Raw genomic sequence first — 16,003 nt, 5'->3', positions numbered from 1 at the left:
CACTTCTTGATTGCATTTCAGGCACCTGAGGCTCTACCAGCCCATCCAGGACTTTTGTCCCTGGCAGGAAGGAAGCCTGGCAACAGGGAAAAGGCTGCGAGACTGCCAGCAGCTGGCCAAATCCCTCTTTCAGCCACGCAGGGCCTCTCCTGCTGGAAGGAGAGCAGTATTCACCTCCAAAGGAGATTTCTGCACCTTGCATCAGGTTGGTCTGGCTGTGGAAATTTGCGTTGGGGTTAACATCAAGCTTTTGGGAAGATATTCTGTAACCAGCCAAAGCCTCTAACCTGCCCCCACATGCAGGCCTGCAGTAGCTCCAGGGCCCAACACCTCCTCTGGCAGGAGGGACAGTCATACCACCCAGGAAGGTATGCCCAAGCAACTTGGCATCACAACCCAGCAGGGCAGGAGCCGTGGCACCAGCCTGCAGCCTGAGGGACAACGAGCTGTCTTTCAGGAGCTGCTTTTTTCTGAAACACTCTGGATTTGCAGTACTTGTCATGCCAGGCCCTGGTCAGGAGAGCTCTGGACCGGCAGCTAGACAGCAGGGCAACTAACAGGCGAAAGGACCACAGAGCCAAGAGCCATGTTGTGCACTTCACAGAAGATATTCACAAACCAGTGAAGGCTGCTGTCCCTTCAAAGACCAGCAGCTCTAGCAGTGCAGTGCCCCAATGTCCTGGCCCAGGGAAATGCCTTCTGGACCCCCGCCAGGCCACCCCACAAGGAAGGCGAATCACATCCAGGAGCCACGGCAGCTTATGGCAATCCCAGCATGAGGCACGCGCTGGTGAGCGGGGCTGGTGTGGTAGCATCCCAGTCTGGGGAGCAGCAAGAGCTGATTCTCCCTGCTGGAAGGCTGGCAGCCCTGACTCTCCTCATGTTTTAATAAAAATCCAAGACCTTGGCGAGGAGAGATGAACAGAGAGCTGGCCTGCGTGGCTGGGCAGCTTCATGACATCCCCAGGATAGGCACGTCCTTGTCCCAGCCCTCAGTGTGGCAGGAGGAAGCCGGCCCCTGGTCACAACAGGATGGAGCTTATGTTTGAAATGGCTCCTTCGGGGTCCATCTTGTAGAGCATGAAGTGGCCCTGCACCTGGGCAGCGCTGATCTGCTTGGAGACCGCCAGTGCCTGCTCTGCAAACCGCTCAGCTGCAGCCAGGGGCTGCTCCGGGTAGAAGCGCTGGAACATGCAGGCAAGCTGCCAGCGGGAGCAGTGGCCCACGTACTGCTTGAGATCCACGCGGCCAGGCCGCACCAGGGCTGGGTCCAGCCTGTCAGGAGACACAGGAGTGCCTTGAAAACCCGATCGAAGTGTCTCTGCAGGGTGGGTCCTGCAGGAAGCTCCCCCCTCCAGGCTAGCACAGCCAGCATCCTATCTGCAAGGTGCTCTGCACTGTGGGATGGTAAAGGTGGGCAGGAGGTTGGTCCCTGGGGGTTGAGGGGAGAAATCAACCCAAAGGAAGTGAGAGCTGGAGAAGGGCTGGCTCCGGAGGAGGACAAGAATGTCTTGGGAAACAGCTCTGCCCATCTCTGTCCCCATGAGCAACCTCTGAACAACCCTCGAGGCCAGCTCAGTCTGGAGCAAGCCGAGCCTGCCACAAGACAGCATCTGGCCAGGAGCAGTGAGCCCAGGCTGTGTCCCGCCAACCCAGTGGGCTGCATGTGGGGCCGGCATTTCACTCACAGCACGGCCACAACCCCTAAACCTGCAGATCCTCAGGAAGCTGGCACCTCTTCTGAAGGGCACAACCATGGCATGAACAGCAAGGAAGCATCTGAGGCTCCAAGAAAAGGGATCCGGATTAGCAATCAAGGGATTTACATCCCAAGGGAGGATTTGGGAATTGTGAACCCCCAGTCTTCACGCTGGAGGATGAAAACAGCCCTCCATAAAACCCATCAAAAGGGAGCAAGGTTTTCCCATGCTACCCCCCAATCCCTCCCAGGGTGCAGCTCTCACCTATCCACATAGTTGGTGGTCATGAAGACGATCCTGGCCTCCGTGGAGGCCACACCATCCAGCGCATTGAGGAGGCCGCTGAAGGTCAGGCGCCCCATCCCTTGGTACACAGCCGGGTCTGGGGACAGAGGTGTCTGAGATCAAATCCATCGGCCACTCACCCTGTGCAGTCCTATGGGTCACCTCTCTGTCACCTGAGGTTTAAGGCAAGCTCCCCCCTCTCTCCGTGCCCTGAGGCTGGCCCTCTGCCTCTCCCTGGCTGGCAGCACATTCATGTCCCGTGCAAATCCACCCCCTGGGAACCCAAAAAGAGAATGAGGGGGAAAGCCATCCCCTCCCTCATCCTGAAAATAGCTAGGCAGGAGACGTGTCTTTGCCTGAGGATAAAGGACCCAAATCTCCCTTTATATAGCCTAGACAAAACTGGGCAAGGTCCAGTTTGAGCCCTGAGGCCCCGGAGCACTGCCCACTCCTGGTCTCTGCTGGTGCAGCAGAGCAGCCCAGAGTCCAAACCTCTCCCTGGCAGAGCTGGCAAACCTCCCTCCCACCACTGGCCCAGGAAGGGCAGCACCGCTCACTCTCAGCAGCAAGGTCCCGGCTGACAAAGGCAGCATCCACGTCCTCCAGCAGGATGATGCTCTGCTGCGGTGCCACACTCAGGAGGTGGTTGAGCCGGTCATCGGAGAGGCTGCGGTCGCTGAGGCTCAGCAGGCAGATACTGTACTGCAGCTCCCCGGCCAGGGCTGTGCTGGGAAGGACACAAACCACAGGGGTGAATCACAGCAAGAAAGCCTGGAGCAGAGGAAGAACTGGATCTGCCTGCAGCAGGGGAGAGGGCAGAGGCATCCTCCCCCAGCAGGGATCAGATACGGGGGCGGGTGGGAGCACCTGCTCAGCCTGCTGGTGCCACACAGTGCCGTGCAAAGCAAGGGCACGAAGGGCTCGTCACCCTGACCTGTCATGGTGCCAGCAACACGAATGCTTAGACCAGGCACCACAGCCCACTCCTGCATTTCAAACTCAAAGCTCATCCACACCCTCTCACCAGAGGCTGCTATGCCCCAGAGGAGGCAGCTGGTAGGAAAACTGCTGTTAGCCAGCTGGAAATACTCACATGAAGCTGCTTTTCCCACAGCCAGGAGGACCATACAGCAGATAGCCTCTTCGATAGGGGATCCCTAGGAAGACAGTGTCCTTTTAGGAACCAGTTGTGTTGCTCCGAGCTCTCTCCCCCAGAGCTGTGGGGCTCCACCAGAGGAAGGCAAGCAGCAGGATAAAACTTCTCTGCAGCTGTCTCCAGAGAGGACCACGAGCATCCTGCCCCACCCCACAGCAGCATCGCAGGAGCAATGAACTCCAGGGCTTATCATGGTTTCCAGGGTTGGATTGAACCAAGGGGAGTTTGTCCCTTTGCACAGCCAGGCCTGACCTCGGCACCTGGGCTCGCTCATTTGTGGGATGTGCCCGAGGGAGCGCCCCACAGCCGTGGCTGCAGGGGGTAAGGAGTGGTGCTGGGCACAGTACAGAGGACACCATGCCGGTGTGGAGAGCCTTGCCTCTCTCGCTGTACCACTTGGGGTTGTCGATGAACTCCTTCACGTCCTGGACCAGCCTCTCTGACACACCTTCCTCCAGCACCACCGAGCTGAGAGGCCGGCGGCGACGGGGGAAGCCAAACTGCCGCCACTCTGCTCCCATGGCTGTGTACATGATCGTCCTCCCTTCCTGCTGCTGCAGCGCCAGCTCCCGGGCTGCAGAGAGAGGCAGAGGGAACAGGTGGCAGGAACACGGATCTCCCATGAAGCCCTGGGCACCTCCAGGGAGCAGGCTGTTCCCAGCAGGACCCCACGCAGCTTCCCTACAGACCTTCATGGAGGATATTGAAGAAGATCTCCCGGTTGGTGCCCAGCGCAGTGAAGGTGACGGACTCCCAGGGGGTCCCTGTGTGCAAGTCAATCATCTGCTTCTCCCGGTTACGCTCGATGCGAATCCACTTCCTGCGATACCTGGGGTGGGAAAACAGGGTTAAGGAACGGTGGTCTGGCACCATTCAGCTGAGCCCAGCCCAGGTCGTGCATCAAGGGGAACACTCATGTCGGGTAAAGAAATCCCTTCGTGCTGATGAATGCAGACTCCTCTCGCTACTCTCAATCTCCCATCCTAATCCAGACCCAAGGAAGAGGCAAGATCATCTCTGCTGCTTTGATGGCCCCCCCAGGTTGGAGTTTCCTTGCCAAAAGGAGGGTCAGTCCCCAGACTGCTTTCCCCCTACCCTTCCTTACCAGATGAAATGGTTCCCAGGGCTGGGGACAAAGTCGAACTTGGTGCTGACGCGCCCACTTTCATGCTGCAGGTATGACGTCTCAACGCTGAGGTGCTGCGTGTGCTTGGCATGGTGGGAGATCCAGTTCAGCAGCCAGTGGTAGCTCTTATCCTTGCTGGGCACCTCCAAGGTGATCATATAATGGCGCCTGAAAGCCACTAGCCCAAACTGGGCCCCTTTCCGGGCTAACGCCAGGGCTGTACCCACTCCAACGAGGCCAAACCCAGCCCCGAAGTACGGGTTGTCCTTCAGTGCTAAGACAAAGTCAGAAAAGGGCATTGTGGGAGGTTAAGCGGCTCCTTTCCACAGCATTGTCTCTGCACTCTGGAAACAAACCTGCGTGGAAAGAGAAGGACTGAATGGCAGCGGGGGACACAATGGATCACCCACAGTTGCCTGGCCTTTAACATGGCCTGTTCTCAAGCCAAAAGGCAGCCTGGCAGATCCCCTACACCCATGCTTATCTTTTACTAGGGGTTCAGACAGCCGCTGGCCACAGTAGCCTCCTCCCTCTCTGCATCCTCTGGGTGACACAGGCAGGAGGGAAGCAGGAGCTGGAGGCTCTCAGGCCAGCAAAGGAGCATCTGCCATTTCTTCAGCCAGAACAACAAGCCAGAGCTTTACATGGTTTTATTCTTTAAACAGCTCAAAATCACTGAGCACTGCAATTATTTAAGGCTTATTGTTTAAAAAAGCTGAAGCACATCCCCAGGCTGAGTTGAGAGCCAGTTCTTTGCTGCTGGAAATGGGTGCACGACTGTGGTGGAAGTAGCATCTCCATGTCTGGATAAAGGGCACCAGCCCCACACTTAGGGGGCTTGAAGTTTCTGCAGCTCCCTCAGCAGGGGTCTATCAGATACAGGGGATGAGGGGGAGCTGCCCCAACAGACAGACAAGCACACTCTGCTCCCTCAAGCAGGATCCCACCTCCCCCGCAGCAAGGCTCCTTCCCAGGGCAGGACGTCTCCTGCCCCACAGCAAGGCCTCGGGCCCACGGCAGGGTCCCTGCCCCGCGGTGGGGCTTTCCCCGCCGCAGCCGAGCCTCAGCCCCGCGGCAGGAGCCCGCCTTCCCCTGCAGGAGAGCCGGCCCCACACCGGCCTTCCCCACAGTGAGGCCTCCGCTCCACTCACCTCACCTCACCCCCATGGCAGAGCCCCCCCCTCCGGCAGGAGCTCGCCCCCGCCGCTACCGGCCTCGGTACCGGCCTCGGCCCCGCCGCCCCTCACCTCCGCGCAGCGCCGCTCTAGCCCGCGCCGCGCCGCTCTCTATGGCCCCAACCCTCGCTTCCGCCTCGAGCTGCTTCCGGCCGGCTGCCGGCTCGCACCATAGAGCGGGACCGGGGCGGGCGGTGGGGCAGAGCAGAGCGGCCGCGCGAGCTGCACAAAGGGCGACTCTCCCTCCCGCCCGGCGCGTACTACCGAGATGCGCTGGGGCCGGAGGTGGGGCCACCGGGGCCCAGCCGGGGTCCTCGGCCTGGGGCGAGGGGGACGGGCCGGGGCCGCGGGGCGAGGGGGCTGGGACGGCCCTGGCCGTGGGGGGACTCGCGATAGGCGCTTCCTCGCCGGGGGCTGGGCCCGGGTCTGGGGGGAGGGGTGGGGCCACCTGGGCCCGGGTCTGGGCCCGGAGAGCAGGCCCTGGCTGTTGGGCTCAGGGGGAGGCCCCTGGGCGTCTTTGGGGATGGTACCGGGGTCCCTGTGCCCCCATCTCCCCCGTGGCAGTGGGTTTTGCCAGCAGCCTGCTTGGGGCACGGCAGAAGGGATTGAGATGCCCCGGATCATACCCCTGCCTACCACAGGCTGTCCCCCACAATCTTGTAGGACCCCTAGGCTTCTGGGTTCTCCCTTGTTTAAAGTGCTTTCTTATGTTTCAGAGCGAGAGGCCCTCCTGCCCAGCACCAAGCCAGTGCCCAGTGGCAATGAGTGCAGAAGTGGCTGTCTCTGAGGGTGCCAGCAGGGAGATGGAGACCCTGTGTTCGGAGCTGCTCCTGCCCACACCGGGAGAGGCAGGAGCCGTGGGAAGCGCTGGCGTGGCCAGCACTGGCCTGGCTGGAACACCTCCACTGACTGCCAGCCAGGACTTGCTGCTGGCAGAGGCATCAATGCCTGAGGAAGGGGCTCACGCTGAAGGAAGCAATGTGGAAATATTCATCGAGGCTGTGGCTGGCAACGTGACGCTGAGCAGCGCAGCCAATGCCACAGGTACAGGGTGTGGGGAGAGCAGTGTGGGCCCCTTGGCACTCAGCGGAGGGAGGGAGGTCCAGCTGGGCACCCTGGGGACACCACGGTGCCCTCGTGTCTTTGACCCCGTATGCATCATGAGTCTGGTGCCACCGTTCAGTGCAGAGCTGGCACAAGCTGGGTGTGCAGATGGGGAGGGGTGGCTGTGGGGGCCTTGGGATGGGTGAGGGGATTGCTCTGGGCTGTCAGTAGGGACCAGGCAGAGATCTCCACCCCAGGCTGCCTCCCCTGGCACACTACTCAGCCAAGTGCAGTGTGGGGGCATCCTGCTAGAAACAGGGCCAAGGCAGCCTCATCTCTCTGTGTGTCTCAAAGGCACTAAGGAACAGACCTGGTCATGATGGTCACCGGGGTGATGGTGTCCCCTCTCTTATGGGAGGGTTCCTGGCAGACCCCAGGCAGGAGGAGGGTTGTGATTCTCCAAACTGTAATTCGTGGCAACAGGGGTTTATCCTCCTTGTCCGGAGCTGGAATTGAACAGCCACTCCTGTGGGCCTGGCAAAAGCCCTTTCTAATGGTTGCCCCTCACTCTCTGCAGAGGTGCTGGTCAAAGTGGTGGAGCTGTATTTCTGCGAGAGGTGCGGCCAGAGCTTCCCAGAGGCCTCCCTGCTGTCCCAGCACCAGTGCCTGCTGCTGTCCTCCCCGGGGCACCTGGAGCTCCCTGGGGTGCTGTCAGCACCCACCAGCAAGGGCCATAGCGAGCCAGGGAGCTCGGAGCTGCCCAGAGCTGGCACACAGGAGGCCTCCGCTCCTGAGCGCTTGCTGTGCCCTGTCTGCCAGGAGGCATTCGAACAGCCTGGCGAACTCAAGGAGCACTTCAAGACCCACCGCGCCCCACCAGGAGCCCTGCCCTGCCCCGAGAAAGGCTGCCACTTCGCCACAGAGGACCGCAAACAACTGCGCAGCCACCTGCGCCGCCTGCATGGGGCCTCCCCCGTGTCCTGCGCCTACCGTGCCTGCCCCCTGCTCTTCCCCAGCCGCCTGGCCATGGAGCGGCACCACCGCACCCACTTCCCCTTCCACTGCGGCCGCTGTGACTTTGTCACAGCCAACGCCAAGCTCTTCTGGCAGCACAGGAAGGGCCACGCTGCAGAGCCCCCCGCTGAGATGCCAGTGACCGGCGGCCCCCCCAGCTCGGCCCCCCATGGCCTCGAGCAGCGCTGCATCCTGCCGTCGGGTACAGCTGGGTGGGGGGGTCAGGGCCTGTGGGTGCTGCAGAGGCTGGTTGTGTCCATGCATCCCAGTTACAACTGGGAGGAGTTGGGGGTGAGGCTGTGCTGCCAGAGGGCCAAGGAGCCCTGTGCTGGTCTCCACAGTTTTCCTTCCTCCCTGTGGCACGGTTTGTGTCCCCCATCTCAGCCAGGAGGTTTTTTGCATGTGTGTGGGTGATTGGGGTGGCTCCCTCTCGCCTGGAGCATGATGATCTCTGTCTTTCCCCACTGAAGGAGAAGAAGAAGGGCAGGAGGAGGCAGGGAATTGCCAACCTGGCTGGGAAGCCACTGCAGCAGAAGCCAGGCTGGCAAAGCCCGCAGGCACTGGGGAGGGCTCCTTGGAGGGGCGGAAAGCGTCAGCTGGAGAAGAGGACTCGGACAGCGGCAGGGACGAGTCGCCGGAGGAGGATGGCGAGAGCCCCTGCGAAGGGGAGGCCAAAGAGGACAGGAAGGCAGCTCCTGAGAAAGCAACAATGCCACGGACACAGCACTTCAAAGGTAGGATGCGGGGCATCGCGGGGCCATACTGGGAGCTGCTTGGCCTCTGATTTATGAGCAGGCAGCTCAGCCTTGAGACGGGCAGTGAAATGTGGGTCAGGCTGGTGGGACGTGGGAGTCCTGTGCCATCCAGCAGCCTCATGTCTCCAGCATGTACCAGTGCGCTGTTCCCCCCTCCCCTGCCCTCTGCCCAAGCAAACACGTCCTTCTTCTCCTGTTGCCTGTCCTCGGCCGCTGCCAGGCTCAGGCAAAAACAGGCAAAAGTCTGCCTGGCTTTGGGGAGCGGAGCCACGTGGGCAGGCCTGAGCTAGGCTGCACTCGATCATCTTTGTTGGTGTTGAGCTCGAAAGAGCCCACCTGAACCATGTTGATGGCTTGGGGTGGGGACAGTCCCTGCAAGTAAACGGCTGCTGTGTGACTGTGTATATGAGAAGCCCTCACCCTGGCACAGCTGATTCGGGGAAAGAACATCTGCCTGTGCTCTTCTTCTTCATCTCTTCCCTGCTGACGGCTCCCCCTCCTCTGCTCTCACAGGGGATGTCGCAGAGGGCTCTGAGTACCTCTACAAAACCCACATGTGCCCTGAGTGCAAGCGGTGCTTCAAGAAGCGAACGCACCTGGTGGAGCACCTCCATTTGCACTTCCCTGACCCCAGCCTCCAGTGCCCCAACTGCCACAAGTACTTCACCAGTAAAAGCAAGCTGAAAATCCACATGATGCGGGAGACAGGCGAGAAGGCCCACCGCTGTCCGCTCTGCCACTACAGCTCAGTGGAGAAGAACGCCCTCAACCGCCACATGGCCAGCATGCACGAGGACATTTCCAACTTCTACTCTGATGTTTACTCCTGCCCTGTCTGCGAGGAGAAGTTTCGGCTCAGCCAGGCCCTCAAAGAGCACTTGAAGACTCACAAAGCTGAGCCCAAGAGGCTGAGCTGCTTCCAGGGAGGCTGCAACTACTGTGCGGAGGACCGGAAGGAGTTTGTCCGTCACCTCAAGGATGCTCACGGCATTAAGGCGGTGGAGTGCAAGTACCATGCCTGCTCACTGCTCTTTGACACAGCTGAGGCCATGGAGGCTCACCGAAAAACTCACTACGCCTTCCACTGCCAGCAGTGTGACTTCATCTGCTCCAACAAGCATGTTTTCCGCAAGCACAAGAAGCAGGGACACCCAGGCAGTGAGCAGCTCCAGTGCAGCTTCTGCCCCTACGCCACCTTCAACCCTGTGGAGTTTCATGACCACGTGGGGAAGATGCACGCCAATGAGAAGATCCACAAGTGCACTGAGTGTGCCTTCGCCACCGCACACAAGAGGGTGCTTATCCGGCACATGCTGCTGCACACTGGTGGGTGTCCGCTGTGGGGGTCCTGAGAGCCAAGCTGGGATAGGGGGTGGGAGGTCCTGTCCCAGCTCCAGGTGGGCAGGGAGGGCTGGGTCAGGGCTCCTGGGTCCCACCACCAACTCTGCCACCCTAGCATTGCTTGGCTGAAGCCGTGGCATGGCCCCATCCCTGCTGAGCTGGTTTTCCTGGGGGGGGGGGCAGGCTGTGCTGCCTCACCTGGCCATCATGCTGAGGGCGTTCCTGTGTTGCCCATAGGAGAGAAGCCTCACAAGTGTGAGCTCTGCGATTTCACGTGCCGGGATGTGAGCTACCTGTCCAAGCACATGCTGACCCACTCCAACGACAAGAACTTCATGTGCACCGAGTGTGGGTACATCACCAAGTGGAAGCACTACCTGAATGTCCACATGCGCAAGCACACTGGAGATCTCCGGTACGACCCCCGGCCCCGCTGGCCTGGCATCATAGTCAGGGCTCCCCAAATCCCGCTCTGGGGGTCTGCTGCTCTAGGCTGTGTCATGTGCCAGACTCTCTCGTGCCTGAGGGATGGCTACAATCAGCTCTGTCTGGCACATAAAAAATGCAGTCCTTGAGCTTGCAGGTTGTTGCCAGCATGGTGCTTCAGAAGCAAAGTTATCTTTGGTGTGTCTGCGCTGCAAAGGAGGTGTATTACCATGTCAGTGCAGCTCTGAGGCCAGGTTCATGGGCTCTGCTGATGTTTCGTGGGCTAAGGCCAGCTTGGGCATGTGCAGGACTCTGCCAAAACGTGTTTTTTACCTCAGTATCATGATCTCCTTTGGGTCTAGTCTGCCTCCAGCAACTAGACATGGGGGTGACATGGTTACTGTGTGGAATACCCCAAGAAGCTACCTCCCATCCCCAGGCTGTGGGTGTAGGTGCCAAGGGCCACAGCAGGGAGGAACTGCCTGGGGTAAGAGCTGCCCAGACAGCAAAGGTCAGAGCTGGCAAACTGAACAGTACCCCTTCCCCATGTGTCCAGGACAGGAAGCAGAGCTCAGCATGCCTGGCAGGGCTCAGCCTGCCCCGGTTCCTCGTGCTGCCTGACCGATCCCACTTTCCCCACAGGTACCAGTGCAACCAGTGCTCGTACCGGTGCCACCGTGCTGACCAGCTGAGCAGCCACAAGCTGCGGCACCAGGGCAAAAGTCTAATCTGTGAGGTGTGCGGTTTCGCCTGCAAGCGCAAGTACGAGCTGCAGAAGCACATGCAGGCAAAGCACTCGCAGAACTACCAGGTGCCCATCTTCCAGTGCCAGTATTGCACCTACCAGACAAAGTACAAACAGGCCCTGCTGAACCACGAGAACTGCAAGCACACCAAGCAGAAGGAGTTTCGCTGCGCCCTCTGCTCCTACTGCACCTTCAGCAACACCAGCCTCTTCTTCCACAAGCGCAAGATTCACGGCTACGTCCCTGGTGACAAGGACTGGCTGGAAAACTACGCCAGCAAGGAGCTGGAGATCAGCTCATCTGAGGCGCTCTTCGGCTACGAGCTTGGCACAGCCCTGCGTGTGGATGCCTGCTCCCCCCTCGCTGGCAATGAGCAGTGGGCAAAGGCAAAGCCATCCCAGCTGGACTCCCAGGGGGAAGAGGGCTACCAGCGAGCATTCGTGGTGCCCCTCCTCAGGCAGGATGCCGCTCCGCCGCAGAGCAGCAGCGAGGTGGAAGGAGGTGTGGGCGATGGGGAGCAGAACCATCCCACTGCTGGCGATGCCCTGGGAGATGACTGCTTGCAAGGACACACTGCAGCAGGCTCGACTGAGCGTGCTGCTTCTGGGGACGTGGCAGAGAGCTGCACGTTGCACTTGGAGACACTGAACGTCTCATCTGACCCCCTCCTGGACCATTTGACTGGAGAATCCTGCATGGTGCAGCCAGAGAGCGTGGAAATGCTGTCCTGCAAGGAACCTCCCCCAGCCTACGCGATGCTGGGCTCCCGGGGTGACCTTGGCTTGGTGGACAATGACAATACGCTTGAAGACATCCCGGACTTTGAGGAAGAGGAGGCAGATATACAGGAGAACGAGGCGGTGAGGCTGGATGACAGCGTAACAGCAGGAGAGAGCCAGGGAAAAGACTCCCTAAGGCAGGCCATGGGTCACCTCGAGGGGTCATGCTCGGACCACCACAAGCTGGTGGCAGACGCAGAGATGAGTGAGACCAGCCAAGCTGAGCTGCCAGAGGCCTGGCTCAGCGTGCTGAAGACAACTGAGCAGAGCCACCCGCCTGTCCCAGAGGATGTGGCCGCCTCCAATGATGATGCCCGAGGTGGCTCGGAGTCAGTGCTGAAGGCGCTGCGGAAGCAGGACAAGGAGCAAGCGGAGACGCTGGTGCTGGAGGGCAGGGTGCAGATGCTAGTGGTGCAGTCAGAGAGCCAGATCTTTAAGTGTGAGAAGTGCTCGTACATCACGCGGAAGGAAAAGTCTATGTCCCTGCACTCCAAAGCCAGCTGCCAGAGCCGCCGGGCCCCGCTCGTGTGCCATGAGTGCGGCGCCAGCTTTAAACAGCAAAGGGGGCTCAACACCCATCTCCTCAAGAAGTGCCCAGTCCTCCTGAAGAAGAACAAGATCCTCAAACCAGCTGGTCAGGAGCTGCCTGGGCTGCGCCAACCTGCTGACCAGCCTGGTGATAACGGTACGGAAATGGCAGAGAGCGACAAGGGAGGCTCGGAGGAGTCTGGACATGCCGAGACCCTCTGGGAAGTGGAACTGATGCCTGATAAAACGCAAGCAGTAGGCAGTTCCTTGGCTGGGGATCAGACCTCAGGCTGTCCTGCCCCTGAAAAATCCCTGCCGAGTGACAGCACAGAGGTGGCCGAAGAATCTCACCAGCAAGGGGACGGAGCTGAGCCAGGTGGAGCCACTTGTCCCCCCCAGCCTGAGAAACCCTTGGAGAAATACCGGCTGGAGGGAGGGAAGCTGCACTGCAACGCCTGCTCCTTCGTCTGCTCCCGTGTCTCCACCATCACTTCCCATGTGGAGGATGGGTGCCGGAGCCTGGAGCAGTTGTGGTGCTCCCTGTGCCCTGAGGCCTTCCGCTCCCAGCGGGCCCTCAAGAGCCACCGTGCCGAGAAGCATCTTGTGCATTCCAAGGAGGACGGACCCCAAAGCACTGAGCTCCCCGAGGGAGACCCGGCCAGTGTTGAGATGGGCCAGCCCAGTGAGCCCCTGCCAGATGCAGCGCTCCCAAAAGCTGCCCTGCCCAAGAGGAGGCGTTTCTCCTGTCCCACCTGCCCCTTCACCTGCCACCAGGAACGAGCCATGAAGACGCACAAGAAGAGGGGCTGCATGGCACTGGGCGAGTTTCGCTGTGCCTCCTGCCCCTTCACCTCCAAGGCAGCCAAAGCCCTGCGGCTGCATCGCAAGCTGCACCGCAAGCACTACAGCAAACGGCCGCAGCTGCAATGCCACCAGTGCGAGTTCACCTGCAAGCAGGCCCGCTGCTTGTGGCAGCACGTCCGCATCAAGCACGAGGGGGTGAAGCCGCACAAGTGCCGCTACTGCGAGTTCAGCACCACGCGGCGCTACCGCCTGGAGGCCCACCAGTCCCTGCACACCGGCGTGGGGCGCATCGCCTGCGGCATCTGCAGCCAGACCTTCGGCACCAACTCCAAGCTGCGCATCCACCGCCTGCGGGTGCATGAGAAGACGCCCACCCACTTCTGCCCGCTCTGCGACTACAGCAGCTACCTGCAGAATGACATCACCCGCCATGTCAACAGCTGCCACCGTGGCGAGCTCAACTTCGGCTGCTCCCGCTGCGAGGCTCGCTTCAGCTCCGAGACAGCCCTCAAGCAGCATGTCCTGCGGCGGCACGAGGAGAAGGTGTCCTACGGTTGCCCACACTGCGGCTTCGTGTGCCACAGCGAGGCCACACTCAAGTGCCATGTGCAGAAGCAGCACCCGCATCTGGAATGCAGCACCTGCAAGGAGACCTTTGCCACCCGGGAGGCACTGGAGGAGCACAAGACGCAGCATTTTAGCCACCGCTGTGAGCTGTGCAGCTTTGCAGCCAAGGAGCGGCAGCAGCTGGTGCGGCATTATGTGGAGAGCCACGAGCCAGCCACCCCCCAGGACAAACCCCTGCGATGCCCCTTCTGTGACTTCGCCTGCTGCCACCAGCTCGTCTTCGACCAGCATATGAAGGGCCATGGGGGCACCCGTGTGTACAAGTGCTCGGACTGCGAGTACACCACCAAGAACAGGCAGAAAATCACGTGGCACATCCGCATCCACACCGGCGAGAAGCCCTACAAGTGCCACCTCTGTAAATATGCCTGCGCCGACCCCTCGCGTCTCAAGGTGAGAGCCCTGCTGGGGGGTATGTCCGACTGCATCTACCTGGGTTGGGCGGGATTCAGACACAGGGATTTGGGGAAGAAAAAACAACTCCCAAGAGGATGTTTTGTCCTCTGTCCCCTTCTGTGGCTTGTACAGAATAGGAGACGAGCGGATAAAACCCACGTGGGTACAATATGTTTCTTCCCTGCTGTTGCAGATTAAGGGAAGGGGTGATTTGTAGCAAAGCAAGGTGGGCAGCTGCCCGAGTTCGCTCCTCTTCCAGCTGACGTCTCTAGCGTCCTTCAGGTGCAGCCTTGTGCCACTCGAAGCCAAGTTTGGCTGCCTGCTGGCTTGCAGCATGCTCAGTGTACCGGTTAGACACGGGGAAGCTCAGCTTCCCTGCAAGCAGAGCCAGACCCTGCCCTCATTTCTGTGGGTGATTAGCATCCTCACACATGGCAAAGGGCCTTTCCTAGAACAGCAAGGCCAAGCGTGGGGTAATGGAGGGGAAAACAGTTTGGTTTTGCTAAAAGAAATACAGACCTTTTTTAATGGGCAGGCTGAGCTGGAGCCTTCTGGGGCTGCCTGGGCAAGGCTGCGCAATGCGCTCAGCTCAGGGCTAGCTCTGTTGGGCTGGGTTTTAACCTGGATTTTGCCCTAAATACCAAACTGGGGAGAAAAGCCTGTGCCTCTCCACAGGGTGGGACAGAGCAAGCTCAGCAGTACAAGGGTCTCATCCTGACCCTGCTGTAGATCCCCCCCGCCCATAGTCTGCCAGGCCAGCAGACAACCCTCCTTGCCCCGTGCAGTTTGAGATGTCAGACCTGTGTTTGAGCCCCTCACTGACACCTCAGAGCCCTGCACATTCCCAGGGCAGGTGGCATGGCCTCATCCTGACCCTACCTCTTGCCCTGTGCCCAGTACCACATGCGGATCCACAAGGAAGAGCGGAAATACCTCTGCCCCGACTGCGGCTACAAGTGCAAGTGGGTGAACCAGCTCAAGTACCACATGACAAAGCACACGGGTGAGTGCTGCCCGCCAGGGACGGGCTGTGGGGTGCCAGGGAGGGATTTGGGGCTGCACAGACCCCTGGTCCATGCTTTATTTGCTACCAGTGGTCCAGCTGGAGGCAGGGGGGGACCCACAGCAGTTGGGGGGCAGCATGTTCTGGTGTGTTGGTGGGTTGAGGACAGCACCCCAGGGTGGGAGGGAAGGTGGGGCAGTATGGTGCCTTGGAAGTCTGGGGTTTTGAGGTGCCTGCTGGCATCTGCACCTTTCCAGTGCTGAGGATAGTATGTAGGGGGGTCCCTGGGGACTGATGCCATTATAGGGACAGCAAGACCTGCAGGAGGGAGGGCACTGTACCCCCATCCCAGCCCCTTCCCTATTGCTGCAGGCCTGAAGCCATACCGCTGTGATGAGTGCGAGTACCGCACCAACCGGGCAGACGCCCTGCGGGTGCACAAGGAGACGCGGCACCGGGAGGCCCGCTCCTTCATCTGTGAGCAGTGCGGCAAGGCCTTCAAGACCCGCTTCCTCCTCAAGACCCACCTGAAGAAGCACAGCGAGGAGAAGCCCTACGTCTGCAATGCCTGCGGGCGGGCTTTCCGCTGGGCGGCCGGCCTGCGCCACCATTACCTGACCCACACCAACGAGCACCCCTTCTTCTGCCGCTACTGCCCCTACAAGGCTAAGCAGAAGTTCCAGGTCATCAAACACATCCAACGGCATCACCCCGAGCGTGGGGCTAGTGACCCCAGCCAGGGGGTGGGCAAGGACCCCAGCACTCCCACCGTCCACCTCCACGCTGTGCAGAGGGAGAGCCGGGCTGAGGGCCCCCCCAGGACAGAGCAGGAAGGAGGGTGCCCCGCGGAGAAGGACGGCGCTTCACAGTGAGGCCAAATCCTGACTGCTTTAAGGCCCCAGTGGCGCAAGCCTGCTGCAGAGGTGTATGTGTGTGTGTATAGGCATATATGTATATGGGATGTAAAATATGCGGCTGTATAAAATGAATCTCTCTGCTCCTTTTAATCCTTTTTCTTTGGGCCGTTTGGAGCTCTGTGCCAGCCGTGGGGCAGGTGCCTGCAGGGAGAGAGCGCAAGCAGAAGCCCAGCTCCCCGTC

At 60.2% G+C, this 16,003-nt stretch overlaps 2 protein-coding genes across 5 annotated transcripts; one reads left to right on the top strand and one right to left on the bottom strand.

Annotated features, from left to right (window-relative positions):
- Positions 1-570: 570 nt before the first annotated feature.
- On the bottom strand, positions 571-5,626 carry LOC129208132 (mitochondrial chaperone BCS1). Of its 3 annotated transcripts, none has more exons than XM_054830375.1 (8): positions 5,515-5,626; positions 4,247-4,623; positions 3,831-3,970; positions 3,521-3,715; positions 3,079-3,142; positions 2,543-2,712; positions 1,965-2,082; positions 571-1,275 (listed from the first exon to the last, which is right to left on the bottom strand). In XM_054830375.1, the coding sequence occupies exons 2-8, from the start codon at positions 4,564-4,566 to the stop codon at positions 1,023-1,025; spliced, it is 1,260 nt and encodes a 419-aa protein (XP_054686350.1). In that variant the 5' UTR covers positions 4,567-4,623; positions 5,515-5,626; the 3' UTR covers positions 571-1,022. The 3 variants fall into 3 exon arrangements, with proteins under 3 accessions (XP_054686350.1, XP_054686352.1, XP_054686351.1); XM_054830377.1 differs by having other exon boundaries at positions 3,590-3,715; XM_054830376.1 differs by lacking the exon at positions 5,515-5,626 and adding an exon at positions 5,419-5,505.
- ZNF142 (zinc finger protein 142) lies at positions 5,589-15,894 on the top strand. 2 transcript variants are annotated; one of them, XM_054830373.1, is made up of 9 exons: positions 5,589-5,727; positions 6,159-6,486; positions 7,064-7,702; positions 7,971-8,234; positions 8,769-9,581; positions 9,834-10,011; positions 10,665-13,899; positions 14,800-14,905; positions 15,278-15,894. In XM_054830373.1, exons 2-9 carry the CDS (start codon positions 6,204-6,206, stop codon positions 15,775-15,777), a joined length of 6,018 nt encoding a protein of 2,005 aa, XP_054686348.1. In that variant the 5' UTR covers positions 5,589-5,727; positions 6,159-6,203; the 3' UTR covers positions 15,778-15,894. The 2 variants fall into 2 exon arrangements, with proteins under 2 accessions (XP_054686348.1, XP_054686347.1); XM_054830372.1 differs by lacking the exon at positions 5,589-5,727 and having other exon boundaries at positions 5,968-6,486.
- The last annotated feature ends 109 nt before the right edge of the window (positions 15,895-16,003 follow it).

The sequence above is a fragment of the Grus americana genome, chromosome 6 (assembly GCF_028858705.1).
Source record: "Grus americana isolate bGruAme1 chromosome 6, bGruAme1.mat, whole genome shotgun sequence".
NCBI lineage: Eukaryota > Metazoa > Chordata > Aves > Gruiformes > Gruidae > Grus > Grus americana.
Note: the sequence above shows the minus strand (reverse complement) of the source record. Positions and strands in the feature narration are given on the sequence as shown.

Bases quoted from the DNA above. Each gene is read 5' to 3' on its own strand.
- LOC129208132 (XM_054830375.1), bottom strand. From the start codon at position 4,566: ATGCCCTTTTCTGACTTTGTCTTAGCACTGAAGGACAACCCGTACTTC. The intron at 2,713-3,078 runs GTGAGTATTTCC...TGTCCTTCCCAG, and splicing joins TGTGGGAAAAGCAGCTTCAT to CACAGCCCTGGCCGGGGAGC. The intron at 2,083-2,542 runs GTGAGCGGTGCT...CTCTGTCCCCAG, and splicing joins CCGGGACCTTGCTGCTGAGA to ACCCGGCTGTGTACCAAGGG.
- ZNF142 (XM_054830372.1), top strand. From the start codon at position 6,150: ATGTTTCAGAGCGAGAGGCCCTCCTGCCCAGCACCAAGCCAGTGCCCA. The intron at 8,235-8,768 runs GTAGGATGCGGG...CTGCTCTCACAG, and splicing joins ACGGACACAGCACTTCAAAG to GGGATGTCGCAGAGGGCTCT. The intron at 13,900-14,799 runs GTGAGAGCCCTG...CCCTGTGCCCAG, and splicing joins CCGACCCCTCGCGTCTCAAG to TACCACATGCGGATCCACAA.